Source organism: Cottoperca gobio, chromosome 12 (assembly GCF_900634415.1).
Source record: "Cottoperca gobio chromosome 12, fCotGob3.1, whole genome shotgun sequence".
NCBI classification, from domain to species: Eukaryota; Metazoa; Chordata; class Actinopteri; order Perciformes; family Bovichtidae; genus Cottoperca; species Cottoperca gobio.
In genome coordinates, this window is record NC_041366.1 from 10,453,889 (window position 1) to 10,471,862 (window position 17,974).

The following is a 17,974-nucleotide window of genomic DNA, read 5'->3' on the forward strand; positions in this document are numbered from 1 at the left end:
CACATCCCTCAGAGGAAAAGAGAAACTAAGCATGATCCGGCACCTCTTGACATTGCTCTATTTTGTCATTTTAAAAAGAGTGAACACCATTCTCTTAGTCAAAACTGTTCACCAGCAGACACTCAGTGTGAACTGCCTCATTGGATGTCTTCACATCTGTATTCCTCCCCATCAGGGAGGCAGTCATGTATATAAATGCAGTTTAACGGCGGAGTCCGAGGAGTTTTTTGTAGAAGGCGTGCAACATGAATACAAAGAAAGAAAGCAACTGATTACACAATGTTGTCTATAGTGACTAATATATATTTAGGATTCATTCTTATTCATTATTAATTTCTTTGTTAGCCATATCAGAGTTAGACGTTTCGCTTTTAATGCATATTATTATTATATGGAATAGAGGTCTGTAATTTAGCTATGTGGCTGCAGCAAACATTATTTTCACAGCAGCGGAAGACATATTTTGAAAATGTCTGTGTTAATTTGGGAATATAATGGAATGGATGCTATGTGTATCATGTTTGATTCCTGCCATTTGAGTTTCAATCCACATCCAAACCTGTGTAATATAGCAAAATAAAGCTGCTTATGCTCACATATGAAAGTTGTAACAGATGAAGAAGGATCGGATATTAACTCTCCGATCGATTCATTAGGCCCCCCATTAGGCCGGGTTACCGTCAGACACAGTGCCTTTTGATAAAAGAAAGACAAATGAAAGCTAGATAATGAAAATGGCATTTCAGCACCAGAGGGGCCCTCCCCAGTATCCCCCATTACTTAAAAAGAAGAAGAAATAACCGGACAGGATATCCCTTGCCATGACTCGCTCCATATGAGAGGTATTGATTAGTAGATGGATATATATGAGGTCATTTTCCTCAGTGTGCCTTATGTACACATATGGTTGAATGTATAGTAAACATACGAAAAAGCTTAACATTTCTTTGATGTTCTCAAAAAACCGAGGGAGCCTTTAATGATGTTATTTGAGGAGAGCTGCGCCTGATGCCTGTTCTGTCCATCTGGTCAGCCGGTCATTGCTCTGCAGACACAGTGCCTTTTGATAAAAGAAAGACAAATGAAAGCTAGATAATGAAAATGGCATTTCAGCACCAGAGGGGCCCTCCCCAGTATCCCCCATTACTTAAAAAGAAGAAGAAATAACCGGACAGGATATCCCTTGCCATGACTCGCTCCATATGAGAGGTATTGATTAGTAGATGGATATATATGAGGTCATTTTCCTCAGTGTGCCTTATGTACACGTATGGTTGAATGTATAGTAAACATACGAAAAAGCTTAACATTTCTTTGATGTTCTCAAAAAACCGAGGGAGCCTTTAATGATGTTATTTGAGGAGAGCTGCGCCTGATGCCTGTTCTGTCCATCTGGTCAGCCGGTCATTGCTCTGCTTCCATGGATCACCACAATTCACTGCCACACCACGTCTCAAATAGCACAGAGACTTCGGGACAGAAAATCAATGGGCTCTCATGGGCTACTCTATCAGTCCACAAATCTGGAGCTCGATGGTGGAGAGAAACAGGGGGAGGGGGGGTTTAGGGCCATATTAGGTGAGGTTGGATGGACATGCCGGTTGGTTTAAAATCCTTAGTGTGCTAAGGGTTTGAGAGAAAATAAACGGTAAAAAAAGGAAGAGAGAGAGACAACAAATGTTGGGTATCGTTTGAATTTTTTTTGATACCAGTGCCAAATGAAACTTGAGTTCTGTTACTAATAACAAACAGATTTATTTTTTCAGTATCTTAGCATTTAAGTTTTCAAACTGTGAGGCACTTCTCCCCAGGGGGTGCTGGGAGAGATGAAGGGGAGCGCGCAGGCAGAGACGTGAGGCAAAGATAGTGTGCGAAGTGAAAAAGACAGGTGCATGCTGGTATTCTATAAACTACGGGAAGTTAGTTGGAGTAGTTCGGATCTCTGATCTCACATGCTATCAGCAGTGGCACACAGCTAATAGAGGCACTTTAAAACTCTTTGAGTCCAATTTGTGCATTATGCATTATTCTAAAATCTAAACTAAGTTTTTTCAGTATCAACATAATCCACTGATAGTTGTCTATACATCCATGGATACGTTGAAAAAAATAACTGCTATTAGATAATTAATATTTTTAATAGTGCAAATTTGCCTAAAATGTAAATATGTAGGCTAAAAATACGGGGCATAATTTGTAAGCCAGAGCTAACTCAATGACCCCATGGTAACATGACAGGCAGTGCTAAAATATGCCTTTCTCAGTGCATCAATGTCAATTTAATGTTTTCTCAATAGAAACAAAAAATGTAGTAGGAAATATTTAACCAGACGATGAGTAAAGCAAAAATACTATTTGACCAATTCCATACAGCATGCTCTGTATAAATTGTCTTAAATTGTATATCGTTTTTGCAGCAATAACATTTTGTACTAACAGGAAATTATGCATCAAGTGCACACAGCGGACATCAATCAAACTGCACCGTTAAAAAGCCACTGCCAATTAAACTTCACATAGAGAAAGCAAAATGTTTTTCAAAAGGTCTTCCTCAAGCTGTCTCACCACCGTCCACCATTAGTTTGAATGTTTCACAGCTGCGAGTAGCTCCTCCTTTTCCTTTGTGCACTGCATTGAAGGAAAACAGTGGATATCGAAAGCAAACTCAAAATGTCTCAACACCTTATTAGAATTACTGTATGAATTATGGAATTGGCACAACACTTAAGAATCTGACCAGGCATTTGATGCCAACTTTTCATATTTTACCAGCATAAGAGGAAGGGATGCACCAATTTGATGCTGATATCGAGCTGATGTCACACATATCCGTATGGCAGAAATGTATGCTGGCGTATACGAAATATCGGCAATACGTTGATCTAAATTAAGGATTAAGTTGTGATCGTTCGAAGGACGCAAACGATACGCCGAACACGCCAGACATACGGCCCTGTCACACAGTTCCATATGGCAGAAACATATGGTGGCTCAAAATTTGTCAGAGTCCAAATACATCCAACTTTTCCACAGCGGTGTTGTAACTGACGTATACATAACGAATACATAACGAATACATAACAAATTATTATACGTATATCAAACCTATTAATAACTTATCACTTACTTATACAAAACGTATCAGAGCGTCTGGCCAACGGAGCTGGAAAAGTGTCATTTGGTTCACGTCATGCTGATGCTGGAGAATGGCTAGAATGTACTATTGTTGCAGCCTCTCAGCTTCCTCCATGCACATTTGTCCATTCAGAAATTACATTTTTAAAAGAGTTCACACACTGAAGTGAAAGTCCCTTGGCAAAATGATCACTCTAACAAAATGACTCTAACACTCTGTAACGAAGGTGATCCCAGTAGCCGTCTGGTCTTAGTCTTTGTGTAGCTCACAACCATATACTTGTTGTTCATATTATGCACAGACGCATGTATTAATTTGTTTAAGGAAGACACTTACCTGTTCTCTCCTGTCTCCAACTCCCAAGGTCCACGGCTAAAAGAGTCCCGGTGGAAACAACACATTTTTATTGTTCCGGGAGGGTTCCACAGCACCGGATGAAGTGGGGGGGGGGGTAATTTTGTAGCAACATAGTAGTTTTTTTTACATGATAATTATCGTTTATATTAGTAAATTTATGTTGAATATTTAGAGTTCATTTTTATTATTTCTCGATTTTCCTCTAACTGTTAAATCCCTTGAGTTTGGTACAGCTTTACTGTTAAGACTATATAAGGCTGCTCTTTGGGAAATTGAGGGAGAGTAGGATGGCCTCAGGTATGAATGCAGTCAATTGTGACCACTGGTTTGTGACACTGTATATATATATATATATCTTGTAAATAAATGCCCACATTTGTGGTTTGCTTGTTCTACTGCCTCTGCCTCCTTGCTTATGGTCTGGACTGCTCATGGTCAGCATAACAAGTGGTGCCAGAAGTGGGATTGACCAAGTGAGGAGGAGAGATGAACAAAGGAAAAAAGAACAAACAAAGTGAGGAGCCAGATGATGGGGTTGCTATGTCTGCAGCTGATAAGGGGGCCACGGCAGGTGAGCCGGGGGACAAGTTGGAGAAGATGGCTGCCCTTGCAAAAGAGAACATGGTCACCGCTCAAAAGACACAGAAAACATGGTATGACCAGAAGGCGAGAGAAAGAGTGTTCCAACCCGGGCAGAAGGTGCTGTTGCTTCTTCCTGCAGTCAACCACTGGTTTGTGACACTGTATATATATATATCTTGTAAATAAATGCCCACGTTTGTGGTTTACTTGTTCTCCTGCCTCTGCCTCCTTGCTTATGGTCTGGACTGCTCATGGTCAGCCTAACACACTCACAAAACATTAAACAAATGCAACAAAAGCAAATATTCCCATCAAACTGGTAAAATGAACATAGTCTTTCAAATCAACTATTACCCAACAGCACGATACAAAACACAGCTATCAATATGATCCGGTTTAACCTTAATTTGTGCCACATGTTGGTGCCATTTGTTGATACATAATTATATAATGTGATAAAAAAAAAGGCAAGCTGGCATACCATAGCACGAAATGTATTCTTTTCTCCAAAGATGATTTTACTAAAGACAACAAACCTGCTGCACTCTGTTGAAATACTTCATAATAAATAAATAATTTTCCAAGAAAGGGTTTTTGATTTATTTTATTCTTGTGTGCAAGTCTTTCCATGCCCATGAACTGTCGTTGACATGTAAGATCTACAGTAAGCGCCTGGAAGAAATTCAGTCAGACGTTCATTATGGTACAGCTTTTGTAATGAATTCTTTCTTCACCAAAGAACCATTAAAGAATTTCACTCAAACTCAGAAATACTCAGAACACATTTTTTATAAATGGACTGAAGCGTTGTTGAAAAAAGGAGTTTCACACAAGTGCAAAAGAGATTCATAATTATGCAAGTCATCTATCAGCTGTGAATAATTGTTTTCCTTTTGTTTAACAGTTAATCCAATATAGTTTCGGGTCCTGCTACGAGATCAGTGATAACTCGGTGTTTTGAAAAAGGATGTGTGAATCTAATGACAAAGTGGGAACACATTTGTAAGATGAGACTTCTGCTGTGCTAAGGAGGTGATGATGAAGTTTAAGCAGATCCCAGTTTCATTAAGTACTTAGCTTAATCGAGGAAAACTGTAAAAGGTTTACTCTTGAATTGTCAAGCCTGATCATTTTGAAGCTTGTTTAGTTGCTGATGCACGACATGAACAATTCAGTACATTTATATTTATGTATTTACAAAAGTTAGGAAAGCAATGTTTAAGTTAAGCCTGGTGTTGCCTTACACATTAAATAATGATGCCTGTCACTTCCACACAGTAAGGCATATGACTACTATACAACTAAGTTAACACTGATATCGGTACTGATACAGATACCGGCCGATACCAAAAGCCTAGGTATTGGTACGGGGACTGAAAAACGTCAGAGAGGAGATTGGAATGGCAGAGGAAGGGATGCAGGAAGAGACAAGAGAGAAAAAAAAAATGAAAGGACAGAGAAATTGAGGGCGAGAAAAAAACAGATTGTCACAATGAAAAGGATCGAGAGCTGGAGGGAAAGTGGACAAGGCTGATAAGCGAGGGACTCAGAAAGACGCAAGTGTTTTGAATTGAGTCAAACAAATTATTTTAAATAAGAGCAGCGGCTCATGAAGGTGATATCATTTGGAAATGTCTCCAACAAACCATTTAACATTCACTGCTCGAACTGACTGTAGATATGATTGCTTCAGGCAATGCATGCAAATGTTATGTTAAATGTGAAGTGCCGCCATCCAGGTCGTGAGTTATTTCCTCCAATTTTTCTCATTCTGCTCTTTGATTTCACACCTGGCTCAGGTTTTGTTGTTAGAGTCTAGACAATGAATCTTCACCCACAAGTACCGTGATGCATGACCAGAAATGGATTACTCCAGATGTTTTTACCTCAGTTGTTGCAACAAAAGTTAACAGCGAGATAACATCTCCTTCTTTGTCGTTTTCTATCTTTGTTTCAGTGGTGGATAGCAAGGTGATCCTGGAGGGCCTGCAGAGGTACGGCCCCACGCCAATCTATCTGCCTGTCAGCTACCAGATTCTCAATGCGGAGTCAGCGTTCTTCCTACAAGAGGCAAACCAGGACTTAATGAGGAACTCCAGCCTGCAGGCTCGCACTGAGTCTTTCTTCATCCACCAGGCCCGACAAATGCCCTTTGTCAATGCTAGCTACGGGCCGCTGTCTGTCCAGCAGCCTGTCCCTCTGGAGCTGCTACAGACACTGCCGGGGCCATTTAACACACCGTCCTTCACTACATCATCAGGGCCAACTTCAGCATCGTCGTCACCGCCTCTCTTTACATTCAACTGGAAGGTCCACACCTATATTATCAGTGAGAGGATTCACCCCAGTTGGCCGAAGGTTCAAGTGTTGTTCTACATTGCGGGGAGGGACTGGGATGATTACAGCGCCATCCACAAGCTGCCCTGTGTCAGGATGTTCGCCTTCCATGAGACTCAAGAGGTGCGTGGGACATGCAGGCTAAAAGGTGAGCTGGGGATATGCGTCGCCGAGCTGGAGCCCCTCGCCAGCTGGTTCAGCCTGCCCACTGTCAGGCCGGGTCGGCAGAGGGTCTATGAGCAGGCCCAGGGCACTCCTGTGGAGCTCTACTACATGGTTCAAACCACGGACAACGGAGACTGCAACTCAGAGGATTCAAGAAAGGGCAGCTCTGTTCACCCCGACCAGCAGAGGCCGATGGGCTATTTCGCAGGGCACACACCTATGCAGCGCATTGGCAGCGTCAGGCTGTTCCAGCCGCTGTCGGAGCTGAAGCTGGACAATAACTTTGTGGTGATGGCACCCTCCAAACCCATCCGGCAGAGAGAAACAGTCTCTACTTATCTGGCTCTATCCACACTTTCCTTAGTGCCAATTTTCACCCTCAGGTGAGTCAACGTCCTTCTGGGGGAAACACAGTTTAATCTGCTGCTCTACTAATGTTTGCCAAACTCATTTAAAAAGCTATCATTAGGCATACAAGCAGTTAAAAATAAGGCATAGGTAGAGCTTTAGAGGAAGCAGCAGGGATAGATAACACTCTACAGCCACAAATCTGACAATGCGCAACATTTACAATATACCCATCTGTCACTAATGTGTAAAATTATGATGAGGCGTACAACAGACGGATATTCTTAGTCATTGTTTGTCTGAGTCATACATTGAAATGAATCACGCAGGGTATAAATAAAATACATTTCACAGTTTGTACGCACCACAGTTATAGTCCTATTGTGTATTTAATATACTGTTTGGGGTTTGGAGACATTATTTATAACAGCTTGTTTAATCAGAATAATCTGCCGTTGGCAAAATTAGGGATTTGGTATTTGAGATTTTAAAATGATAAGCTTATGATTTGCCACAACAGATCCCAGTCCACAAATGTTGCCATGACACTGCTAGTCAACTGCCCAGCATCATTTTCGTCATTAAGCGTGTTTATTTAGGTCATTATCGCACTGTAAAAACATAATCTCACAAATGAAAAGAAACATTAACAAGACCAACCAAGAGTGCCCTCATTTAATCAATTACCTGGCTTTATTGTGTGAAACAACACAGACTGACAATGCTCTCAGATCCCTTTCCTTCTTTCCTTTTTCTGAGTAAATGTTAATTTCAGCTGGCAGATGGTTTTTTTAGTGAGACAACATTATTTCCAGGACAAAGCAAGAGCTTGCCACACACCAAATCTTGGCTCTGGACCAACTCCGATTCTCTTGGTATTCATTTCAAAGTTTTCTGGAAAGTGGAACCACAAGCTATGTCAGTGATGTTCAACTTAAGAAAAAAGCTGAAAAACTGAGCGAAGTTTTGAGGGAGTTCATTTATGGTACGATTTTCTTCTGCTTACAGTTAAGGGTTCATGTTTATGGTTTACAGCAGGGGTCGGGAACCTTTTTGGCTGGGAGAGCCATAAAAGCCAAATATTTTTTTATGTATTTCCTTGAGAGCCATATATTTAATAGATTTGAATGCAACTTTATGCGTGCATTTTTTAAGAATAACACGTCTCCGAGAACTAATAGCAGTATCAGTGTTTCATTGAACACGTACTCTTTTATTAAATAAACTAAACACTTACGTTATTTATCTCATTTATGTGCACGTTTCAGTGTTTACTGCACGGGTGTCAAACTCAAGGAAATTATATCCAGCCCGCGAGAAAATATCATACGTCTGTCATAACTGGCCCGCCGGTTTTGGTAATTACATCAATGCATGGCACAACCACTGGGAAAAGACATTTGAGGAAGTATCTAAATGTGTGAATGGAATGAAAGTTTTTGGAAAGCAAAGGGAAACACACCACAGATCTCTGGGACGATGTGAGCTGGACTGTTTGTGCGACATAACGAAGCATCTCACTGTTAAACCTGCAGCTTCAGGGCCGTGTGATCACGGACATGTATGATGCAGTGAGAGCTTTCTAAGCCGAGCTTCTGTGGGAGACTCTGATGCAGAAGGAAACTTTGGTCACTGCGTGTTTCCAAACACTGACAAACCATCTCCCCTGCTGTGTTCCCGACAGCATTCTGCTCATAAACTGAGCGCATTTGCTGACTTTGCAGCTCAGATATTTTAATTGAACTGCTCAACAATCCGTTTGCAGTTGACTTAAATATGTTCCATATCTTTTTGCACTTTATCCAATATGTGTATCCTGTTCAATAAATGTGGACCGTGTTTGGCCCTCGACGTAGTCCCAGTTTTTAATGTTGGCCCACTGTGATTGAGTTTGACACCCCCAGTCTACTGCTTGCTTTGTGCAGTTTCTCCTCTGCTCGGTTTCGCGACGGGCGGGGCTCCGCCCCCTACACCCACACACACACTGCACACACGTGTGAAAACACCTTCACCTACAGCCAGAGACAGAGCGGAGGAAAGGAGAGGGGAGAACTAAAAACAAATCCGCTGCTAAATGTTTTACTTTAAAATGACACAATATAATTATTTATTACCTGTTAATCATGTTAAATGTCAGCTCAAAATTGTCTGCGAGCCATATTGCATTATCGAAAGAGCCATATATGGCTCGCGAGCCATAGGTTCCCGACCCCTGGTTTACAGAATAGTTTTTTATTTATTTCTCTTCCTTACACGGAATGATAATCTATCGGAATAAAACTGAAAAAAAACACATTTAGCTAGACTTCTATTTAGAAGAGATTTACTAGCTGCTAAAAATGAAAATGCTATTTTCTTTAATTGCTATGGATTAAGTGTTTTACAGACAACGTTTGTTTGTGTTTATTGTGACCTTCCAAGTCCTTATGGAGAGAAATGATAGAGTTCTATTGCAGCGCTTAACACCTTCCAAACTGCATCTTTGACAGTCTGGAGGGGATTGTTTTTGACTAGATAACACCTTAATTACGCCCTTGTGCTATTCATGATGATTGTTTTTGTGTACTCACCTTCAAAATTGCCTGTCTGAGGAAAATTTGTATCTGAGGTGATTCCACACAACAGCAACAAAGTAGTTATTGATTCATTGAGCTTTGTCTCATACAAATTACCATTCAAAGTGACTGTAATTGCTCCATGTTGTGTGATTCAAATTAAGGTGTACGGAATATGCATTCCACCGGGCTACGTTTATGCCTGAGATCTAAATCATGGCAGATGAAACAGTTAGCAGCCTCAAAGTGGAGCTGTGACAGAGAGCCCTGGCAATTTGTCAACCCTGGGTGAGCAGGAAATCTGCCAAAAAGCCTCATTGCTTTTCGTCTCACTCCAGTGATGATGAACTCCCATGAAGTATTAGCGCTCACAGTGTGTGTTTATCCCATTTGTCAGCATGTGTGTAAATGGGAACTTTAAAGGCAGACGGTATTTCTTCTTTTAGTGCCTTTTTGCACCAGCGTTGCACCCCGATCGTTCAGAAGTTCATCGTTTTTATGTTTTCCGTAGGGATGGCACAGACTTAAAATTCAACCAAAATACCTCATTAGCAGCCAAAAGATTAGGCCTCAAATTGTTTGAAAATCACAAGCTACTTTATATTACTTGATTGCCAGCTTACCAAACTCTGTAATTGAACATCCGGACGCTGATTACTTTTCTAGCAACAGCTTTGTTGTGCATTGCTTTTATGTTACAAGGTGAAACCTGTGGACCGATGTCGTTTTCTCGCCTTTTTCTGATTATAGAAAATACCCTTTCAGCACACGATATACCCATGACCACAGTGTGAATTCAAGCTGTGCTCACTGGAGGTGGTGGCTGCAGTGTGTGTATCCGCGCGTTTCTGTGTGCATCCTTGGTATGTTAACGCTCTATGTGTTTGCATACTGTCAGCCAGTGTTAGCCTTGTCACTGGCGTGGGTGTGTTTATGGACAGTTTACTTTAAAATTAGCTCTGGTGAGTTTCTCGCATCAGCTAAGGCATCATTAACTATTCATGTTCTCTGGAGTTTCTCCCCCTTCATCCATCCCACCGCCACAGTTTTACATGCAACAAAAGAATACTGAGCATTTCTCTGGACAGCCTTCACTCCTACATGCGCAGCTGTCAGATTGAATAAGTAGATTTTTCTTTCATCTAAATTTGACTCCTTTTACGATTTTCGGCATTTTTTTGATAGGATTGTAAAATTCTTTAAGACTTTGGGGAAATGATGAGGTGTATAATCCTCTCGATTAATTAATTGACGTTGAATTACTCGCATTTGCCTTGAAAGAGCACCTTGAATTTTTCAAGCTTTTTCTCCAATACTCTAAGCAAAACATAAAGTCAGACTTTTTTTTTTTTGCTTTTCCCCAATGTCAAACCAACTATCACTGCTACAGTATATCTGAAGTGATTACTTCTGACTGATTATGTGAAGCATATACATTTATGTATTAATGTATTAGTGTGCTTTGTTTGCTGGCTTGAGAGCACCATATACAATCAGCAGGCTTACATGCACACTTACCATTAGATTTAGTTGGATTACCCATCCATCATTTGGGTCACTGTCTGATATCTCAGTGTTTAAATCCTGTGCAGAAAGACCACAGGCGGTCTGAATGCAAAGCAGTCATTTGATACACAAACCAGAGCAAGGCTAGTGGTGGTGAACAAATCCTTTAGTAACAGTAAATCAATTTTTATTATTTAATATATTTCAGTTAATAAAAATCTATTATAGCACTAATAATACGTTTCCTGTTAGCTGGTCACAAATACAGAAAAAAAAGAAAAAGAAAAAATTGGATTGGAAAAATAGGTCGCTATAAACACTTAAATTAAACCTTCAATATGGCAAACAGCATTTAATGTTATTGTGTTAATGTTAATGTTATGTTTGCCGTTTGTCTATCTTGATTCCACAGAAGAATCAAGCATATACAGTAAATGTGTCCCTTAAACTGTAAATCATGGAAACCTCCTTATAGGCTTTTTAATTTTTTTTTTAGCAACCATCATATGTTCCTTTTTATTTCAGGGCTTCACTCAGTGCTGCTGCTCTTTTTATTAGCTTCCATTCACTGACAAGAAATAAAATATTCTTTGGCTCTTCCTAGGAAATCAGCAGCATGAGGTTATAAAATTATACATTACATTACTTCAAGCAGGTTGTAATTTCAAGTAGGAATAATTTATGTTCCTCTTGAGGCGTAACATATGTGATTAATAATCTTTAACATGTATCCTCATGTTATTATACATACATGCATACACACCCATGCGTCTATACCTTAATGGCAAAATCAGAACACTTAACCAAAACGCTATTTAAAGGCCCATTTTCTCTCTCGCCTTATTGTTTATGGCTGTATTTGATCTAATCTTAACTAATTATTTGTTTAATGTAATTGCAGGCTTTTAACCTCAGCTGCCGGAAAAAAACACACACGCACTGAGTCATGAATATGCACATAAACACTCTCATGTGCGCTCACAGATATGCTGACACTCCTAGACTTACACTGCATGGACCTGCCCTGAGCCAACTGTAAAGTCATGCTGTGTTTGTCATGCTAAGAGCACCGGGTGGAATCAGTAATTCCCTGCCTCATTAGCCATGGAGAGTGGTGTAACAGGTTAGAAAAAGGGTTCTCCAGCTACTCCTTATTCAACATGCAAATGAAAACACCATTTCCTCCTGAACAAATTAACAGGCTTTTCAAAAGATAAGTTGCCCCAGCTGTATTGTAATTTTGACTAAACAATCCGACATATTCCCACAGATCCCCCCGGGGGCAGTGTTGCTGATGAATGCAAATTAATTTCTAATATCTGAGAGTGTGAAGGTATAAGTATGGGATTCTTCACGCTGTGCCAGCCCAAACAGTCAGCATGAGTTGTTTTGTTATTTAGAGATTTCAAATGTGAAGGAGACAGGTTCAGTGTTGGGGCTATAAATACAGATTTAGCTGAGGACGGCTTGGAGTTTCTTGGACATGATGCAGTGCTTCGTGTCAGCTGTTTCTGATCCTTAAAACAATTCAGGTTTACAGGTCATGTGCTGTGGTTGTTTGTTGTTGGCCAATGTTTGCTGAAATATCAGCGGGAGAAAAGGTTAGAATAAAGATGTTCTCCTCAGTGTATTAGCCTTATCTTGACTGCACTCCTCTGTGAATCAGTTCTTGGTAAAGGTCACCCAAGATAGGTATGTCTCTTTTTTCCATTTCCATTTCTGTACTTATCTGTACTTCTCCTTGTAGTTCATCTGCCACTCTGGCTTGGTTTTCTCCCCCTTCCTTGTGTTTTTAAACCTCTCTCTTTCTCCCTTTTCTGGCTCTCTGCTTTTCTTTTTTCCTGCTTTCCCTAAGCTTGACATTGTTCCACCTCTTTCCTCTTTGTGCTGAAACACTGGCAAAAACAAAAAACTTCCTTTGTTGTTAGATTAAAATATCCCGAAGACTCTTGTCTTCTGTCTCAATGTACCCTGCCCTTCTTTACCCATCTCCCTCTTTCTGTTTGCTCAGTCGGACTGATGTGTTCACCAGTGTTTACTTTGAAAGCACAGACTTTTCTCATCCACTCATTAATACATAATAAGTCATTTGCGGCCTGGGGGAGACTGTTCACTATTTAGAAACGACTCTCTATTGGGCCCTGCCACCACAAAGCAATCACCAGTTGCCCGCAGCAAGTAATTTGAATCCTTGTATTTTCTACCATAATGATTTTCCATCACTTTTCTTCTCTTGAATTTGTGTCAACTGATGAATTTGCCTGCTGCCTGTCTTCCATTTTATTCTTTGCTCTTGCTCTGTCCATCCGTCTTTGGAAAAGGCTACATGTCCCCGAGGGAATTTTGTAATCCCACAGCATGGCAAAGGGTCCTCCAAATGCTGCGTACCATTCAGAGTGACACATGCCTCCAGGACTTTGAGTATCGACAGGGTCAGAGGTCGCTTTAGGTTTTTCTCTCTGGTTGCTTTGAACTTATGAAAGTCTTTTTATAAGGGCAGCCGAGGGAATGAAGGGAGCTGGAGTCCTCCCATGGTGTCCTCCCAAGAGTGTTGCTCCATGGCTGGTCTAGTGATGGGATGTGTGAGTAAGTAAAATGTGTGGTAGGTACTGTAGGGAGTGTATTCGTCCCACTCAGATGCATCAAGATAGTCCAACATCTGATACAAAAACAATACAAATAATATGGTAGTGTTAATGTTGGGATAATTACATTACAGTTCATTTACACTTTTGTCCAAAGCGACTCACAAAAAGTGCAAACAATCATGAGGATACAACTCCAAACAGCAAGAATCTTGCAAGTACATTAGCTTCAAATAGGTGAAATCCTTTAAGTGCAGAATAATAGCTTCAAATAAGCCAAACAAAAGTGCAACATACAGAAACAATAGAATACAAATTCAACTATTAGCTACAAATAAGCCAAACCTAATATAAGTGCAACATACAAAGAACATTTTCTTTTTTTTGCTAATAACTGCAATACCGCGGTCACGTTACCATACTGTGTGGTTGAGCAATAATAATTGTTTAGTTATCATCATTGACTGTCTTACATTTTATGTTCAAAGGCTTCTGAAGCAAAATAAACGCTTCAGTTGCTCGTCACGTACCAAGTGTGTGGTTGAGCTAGAGCGAGAGAGAGACGATGGCTGCACACAATCTGAATCAGCTGCAGATGGCTAAAAACTTTCATGGCTGAGACATAATAAGTGTAAGAAACTAGAAAATATCCCACATCACTTAGAGATGTTTCTCACACGCAAGAAGCAGGACTGAATAACTATTTTCACTTGATTCAGGCTATACATAACCCAGAATAAAATATCAAAAATGTCCCAAAGATCTCAAACCTCTTTCATATTAGTTGTAAGATCCTCACTGTATTCACATACAACTCATGGAAGATGTCAGTTCATGAATTCACACTCATCACAGTTTAAAAAATAATGAGGTGCTCGCATTTGACTGACCATTAAAATAGACACATTTAACGTTGGCTATGCCCGGAGATGCAACAAATTATGTGTGAGCTGTACTGAAAGAACAATTCAAACGAATGCTGTGGGAAAATACATAAAAAACCCAAGTGGAGACAGAAGTGAACCTGGAAGTTGGGTGACACTTGGGGTTGTCAGTACATGAAGGAAACTTACTAAAGGAGATGTTGAGAAAGTGACTAGTTTGTGCTTCCAGACAGTCAAGTGTGCATTTCTGTAAACCATTACACACCACAAAAGGAACCAGAGTACGCGGATAACCACTTTGAATATCAGTTATAATTGGTTGATAATTTGCTTTCAGCTCATATAACAACCACACATAATGAATGGTTGCTCTTAAATGTGTTCTCAGACCAATACCACTACCAATACTGTACTAGACTGGAGAGCCCTCTGGCACAAATGTGTAACTTTGGCCTATAGAAAAATAAAATAAACTTGATGTGACTACCTTAACAACCATTACAATTACAATAGTTCTGAACTATATTGTACATGGAGTCTCTACCTAAATGTATTTCCGAGTCAAAATACAGTTTGAATGAACGCACTGTGCAGTTTATGATCACACATCACCGTCAATGTCTAAAAACTTCGACCAGAACAATCTGAATTGCAATTGAGAACTTTCTCAGTTTTGTTGAAGCCAAACGAAACTCTGGAAAAAAATAGTGGGGCACCAACGAGAGGAGATTGTCATGAGGGATGTTTTTTTTCCCCCTTTTTTTTGGGAACAGCTGCTGCAAATCCTTTACTTATCACACTGTTGTTAACATCTCCAGGCAACACTTCTACTCCAACTTCTGCAACACTGTTTACTCCAGCTCCTGCAATCGTAGTTGAAGATGATATATGTAGGGCTGGAGGGGTTGACAAACAGGGTGAGATTAGGTAGTGAAGCAGTCCTGGCAGAATAAGCTCTGCTGGCTAACTGTGAGTTGGTCTATATCCCTCTCTCCCTCTCTCTCCCCCAGACAATCACAAGCTTGGCCTTCTAATCACTTGTTTATCCTCCATGTTTCTCATAAGGATTTACTTTGATTAGTTTGATCCCGCAGACTTGACAGCTATAACACAAACTCAAAGTCATGCATATTTTAATGTGGACTTGAGGCGAAGAAATAAAGAGAGGGAGAAATGATGAAATGCTGTGGTTGTCAAACATCGGGAGCCTTTTTTAGAAAATGACAGTCAGCCGCCAAGACAGACAAAATGCTCGAACTAAGAAATAGAAGAAAGCTGTATGAGAAATTGTTTCACCCACCGATGGGTTACAGAGATGCACAAAGATTGAATCAGTCAAAGAGATGATAAAGAAGGAGGAGTGAGACAAAAAAAACAAGGGATGGAACCAGTATGATGTTAGTTAACATTTGCTTGTGTAATGACTCCCCCATGTGAACTGTCCCACAGCTTATGGCTTCATTCACAAAATTTCTCATATGAACCATGAAACATAGTCTTTGTCAGGGAAGTGACAACTCATTAAAAGGCAGGCGGCGTCCCAGATAACATCAAAAACACTCGCCGTTTAAACAAAAATCGATGCCTTACTTTGGCTGAAGAATATCAAAAGGAACTGTGTCTCTAAATTAGCAAGGATCTGTTTGTGCAGTTGGCATGGTGTTGTCTGTGCCTGTTGAGAGGTTTTTTTCTTCATGGTGCTTTTTCTGTTTTCACCCTCTTGCTTTCTCTGGCACTGTAAAAGCTTACAAGAAAATCCTTTAAGAGTGAATAACATGAAACACAATGATGATAGTGAATACTTATAGGTGTTATGAAAGAACAACATTTAAGTGTCTACAGCCACTCTTCCAGCTCTGTAAGTCATGTTTTCATTTAATTGACGAGCAAACTTTTGAAATATCGCGTAAAAAAAGAACTGCGAATTAAGCATGTTTCCATCAACTGGTTTGGAGTGAGTAAAATTCACTTTGCAAAGTGTAGTTCCATCAGAAGTTGACGTTGTGGTCTGCGCTTTACGCATGGCTGTAATCCGCCAGAAACAGAGTAGAAGAACAAAAGGGAACCCCGGAAAAAAATATACATAGAGAAAAATAGAGAGAGGTTTTCAGGATTTTGTTTTATTGGGCAAGTTTTAATTGTTCTTTTGTGTCAGCTAATGTAGGCCATGTTTCATGCTTTCTGGAGACGAAGACAATGTAAAGGAATGATTCTAATTCAGGCAGACGGTCATGTGAGTTAAATGTTCACTACATCAGAACTTATTCGACAAAGATGTCTCCATATCCCATTTAGCATGTCAACTCAGATCATGCGAGCTGGAACATTGTTTTGCAAAGCTGAGGAAGATTTATTGAATTTTGCCTATTTCTATACGGCTTTTCTAAGGGCCTTTTCACACCTGAAAGTCCGCACCAAGGCTTTTTATTTTTTGTTACATTGTATACATTTGATCCGGTTAGCTTTGGTTTCACATTGCAGTTAAGTGAGCGAGCTAAAACAACTATACATGACATATATACATCCTGTCGTCATCACCTACATGAGGTGCGTCTCCCTTGTAAATGATTGCTTTGTAGACGAGCTCTCCCGTCCTCTCATATGCAATACAATGTATACATGTGGACACGGTCGGAAACTGAAACCTTCACTGTAAGTTTACTACCACTTGAAAACTTTACTCTTCATTTCTCCTTTGCTCCGTGTTACTCTTCTGCCGACACCTGTTGGCTCGGAGTGCAACACATCCTCTGTCTCTCACTCACTCTACCACACACTTTTTACACACTGAGCTGTTCCCCAAAGGAACCTGCTGGCCTGCCAGAACTTCCTGTAATTGGTCCACATGTCCAAACCATCCTAAAATGCTTTCACACTAGAAACAAAACGAAACATAGTTTAGTCTGATGCGGACCAAGAATTTTGGTTTGGATCAAACGAAAAAGTTCCGAAAGTCTAGATCCCTAATGCACTACATCAAAATGCGCATAGACATACGTTTGAGGAAACACGGCTTGTAAGGCTGTGATTAGGCACAATTAGGCATCGATTATAATGACGACATATACAATGCTCACATGCTTTTGTTCAGAAGGAATAATGTTTGCGATATTTACCGTCTTAGTTTTGAGTGTTAGCATGCTAACAATTTCAAATTAGCTACCTTTATAGTTTCAGAGAACTCAACAGTCCTCCATGTTGTACACAATGTTTTCAGTGTCCTTTACAGTTAGAGACCATACCTCTCTTGTACTTAGGCATTATGGAAAGTTAAATCCCCTTTCCCATGCATCAGGACTAATATTTAAAAAGAAAATACAGCTAACAGAACTGTCTCATTAATCTCAGTTGACTAATAATAATAATCATAATACCAATAATCCAGACAAGTAATTATTTAGAATGTGTTGAATCTGTATTTCCAAATGATCAAACATGTGTTTTAACTCATATGTGAACACTTGTGTGTTGTACTTTTTGATGCCAGTCAGGTTGTGTGTTTATGCAGTTCATGCTTGG

General features: G+C 40.1%; 1 protein-coding gene across 1 annotated transcript in view; it reads left to right on the top strand.

Annotated features, from left to right (window-relative positions):
• The window catches only part of LOC115017192 (transmembrane protein 132C-like), a 138,437-nt gene that overhangs the window by 41,470 nt on the left and 78,993 nt on the right, over nt 1-17,974 (top strand). The window contains exon 2 of the mRNA XM_029445454.1: nt 6,033-6,960. Coding sequence (XP_029301314.1) covers nt 6,033-6,960 — 928 coding nt within the window. The remainder of the gene's footprint in view (nt 1-6,032; nt 6,961-17,974) is intronic.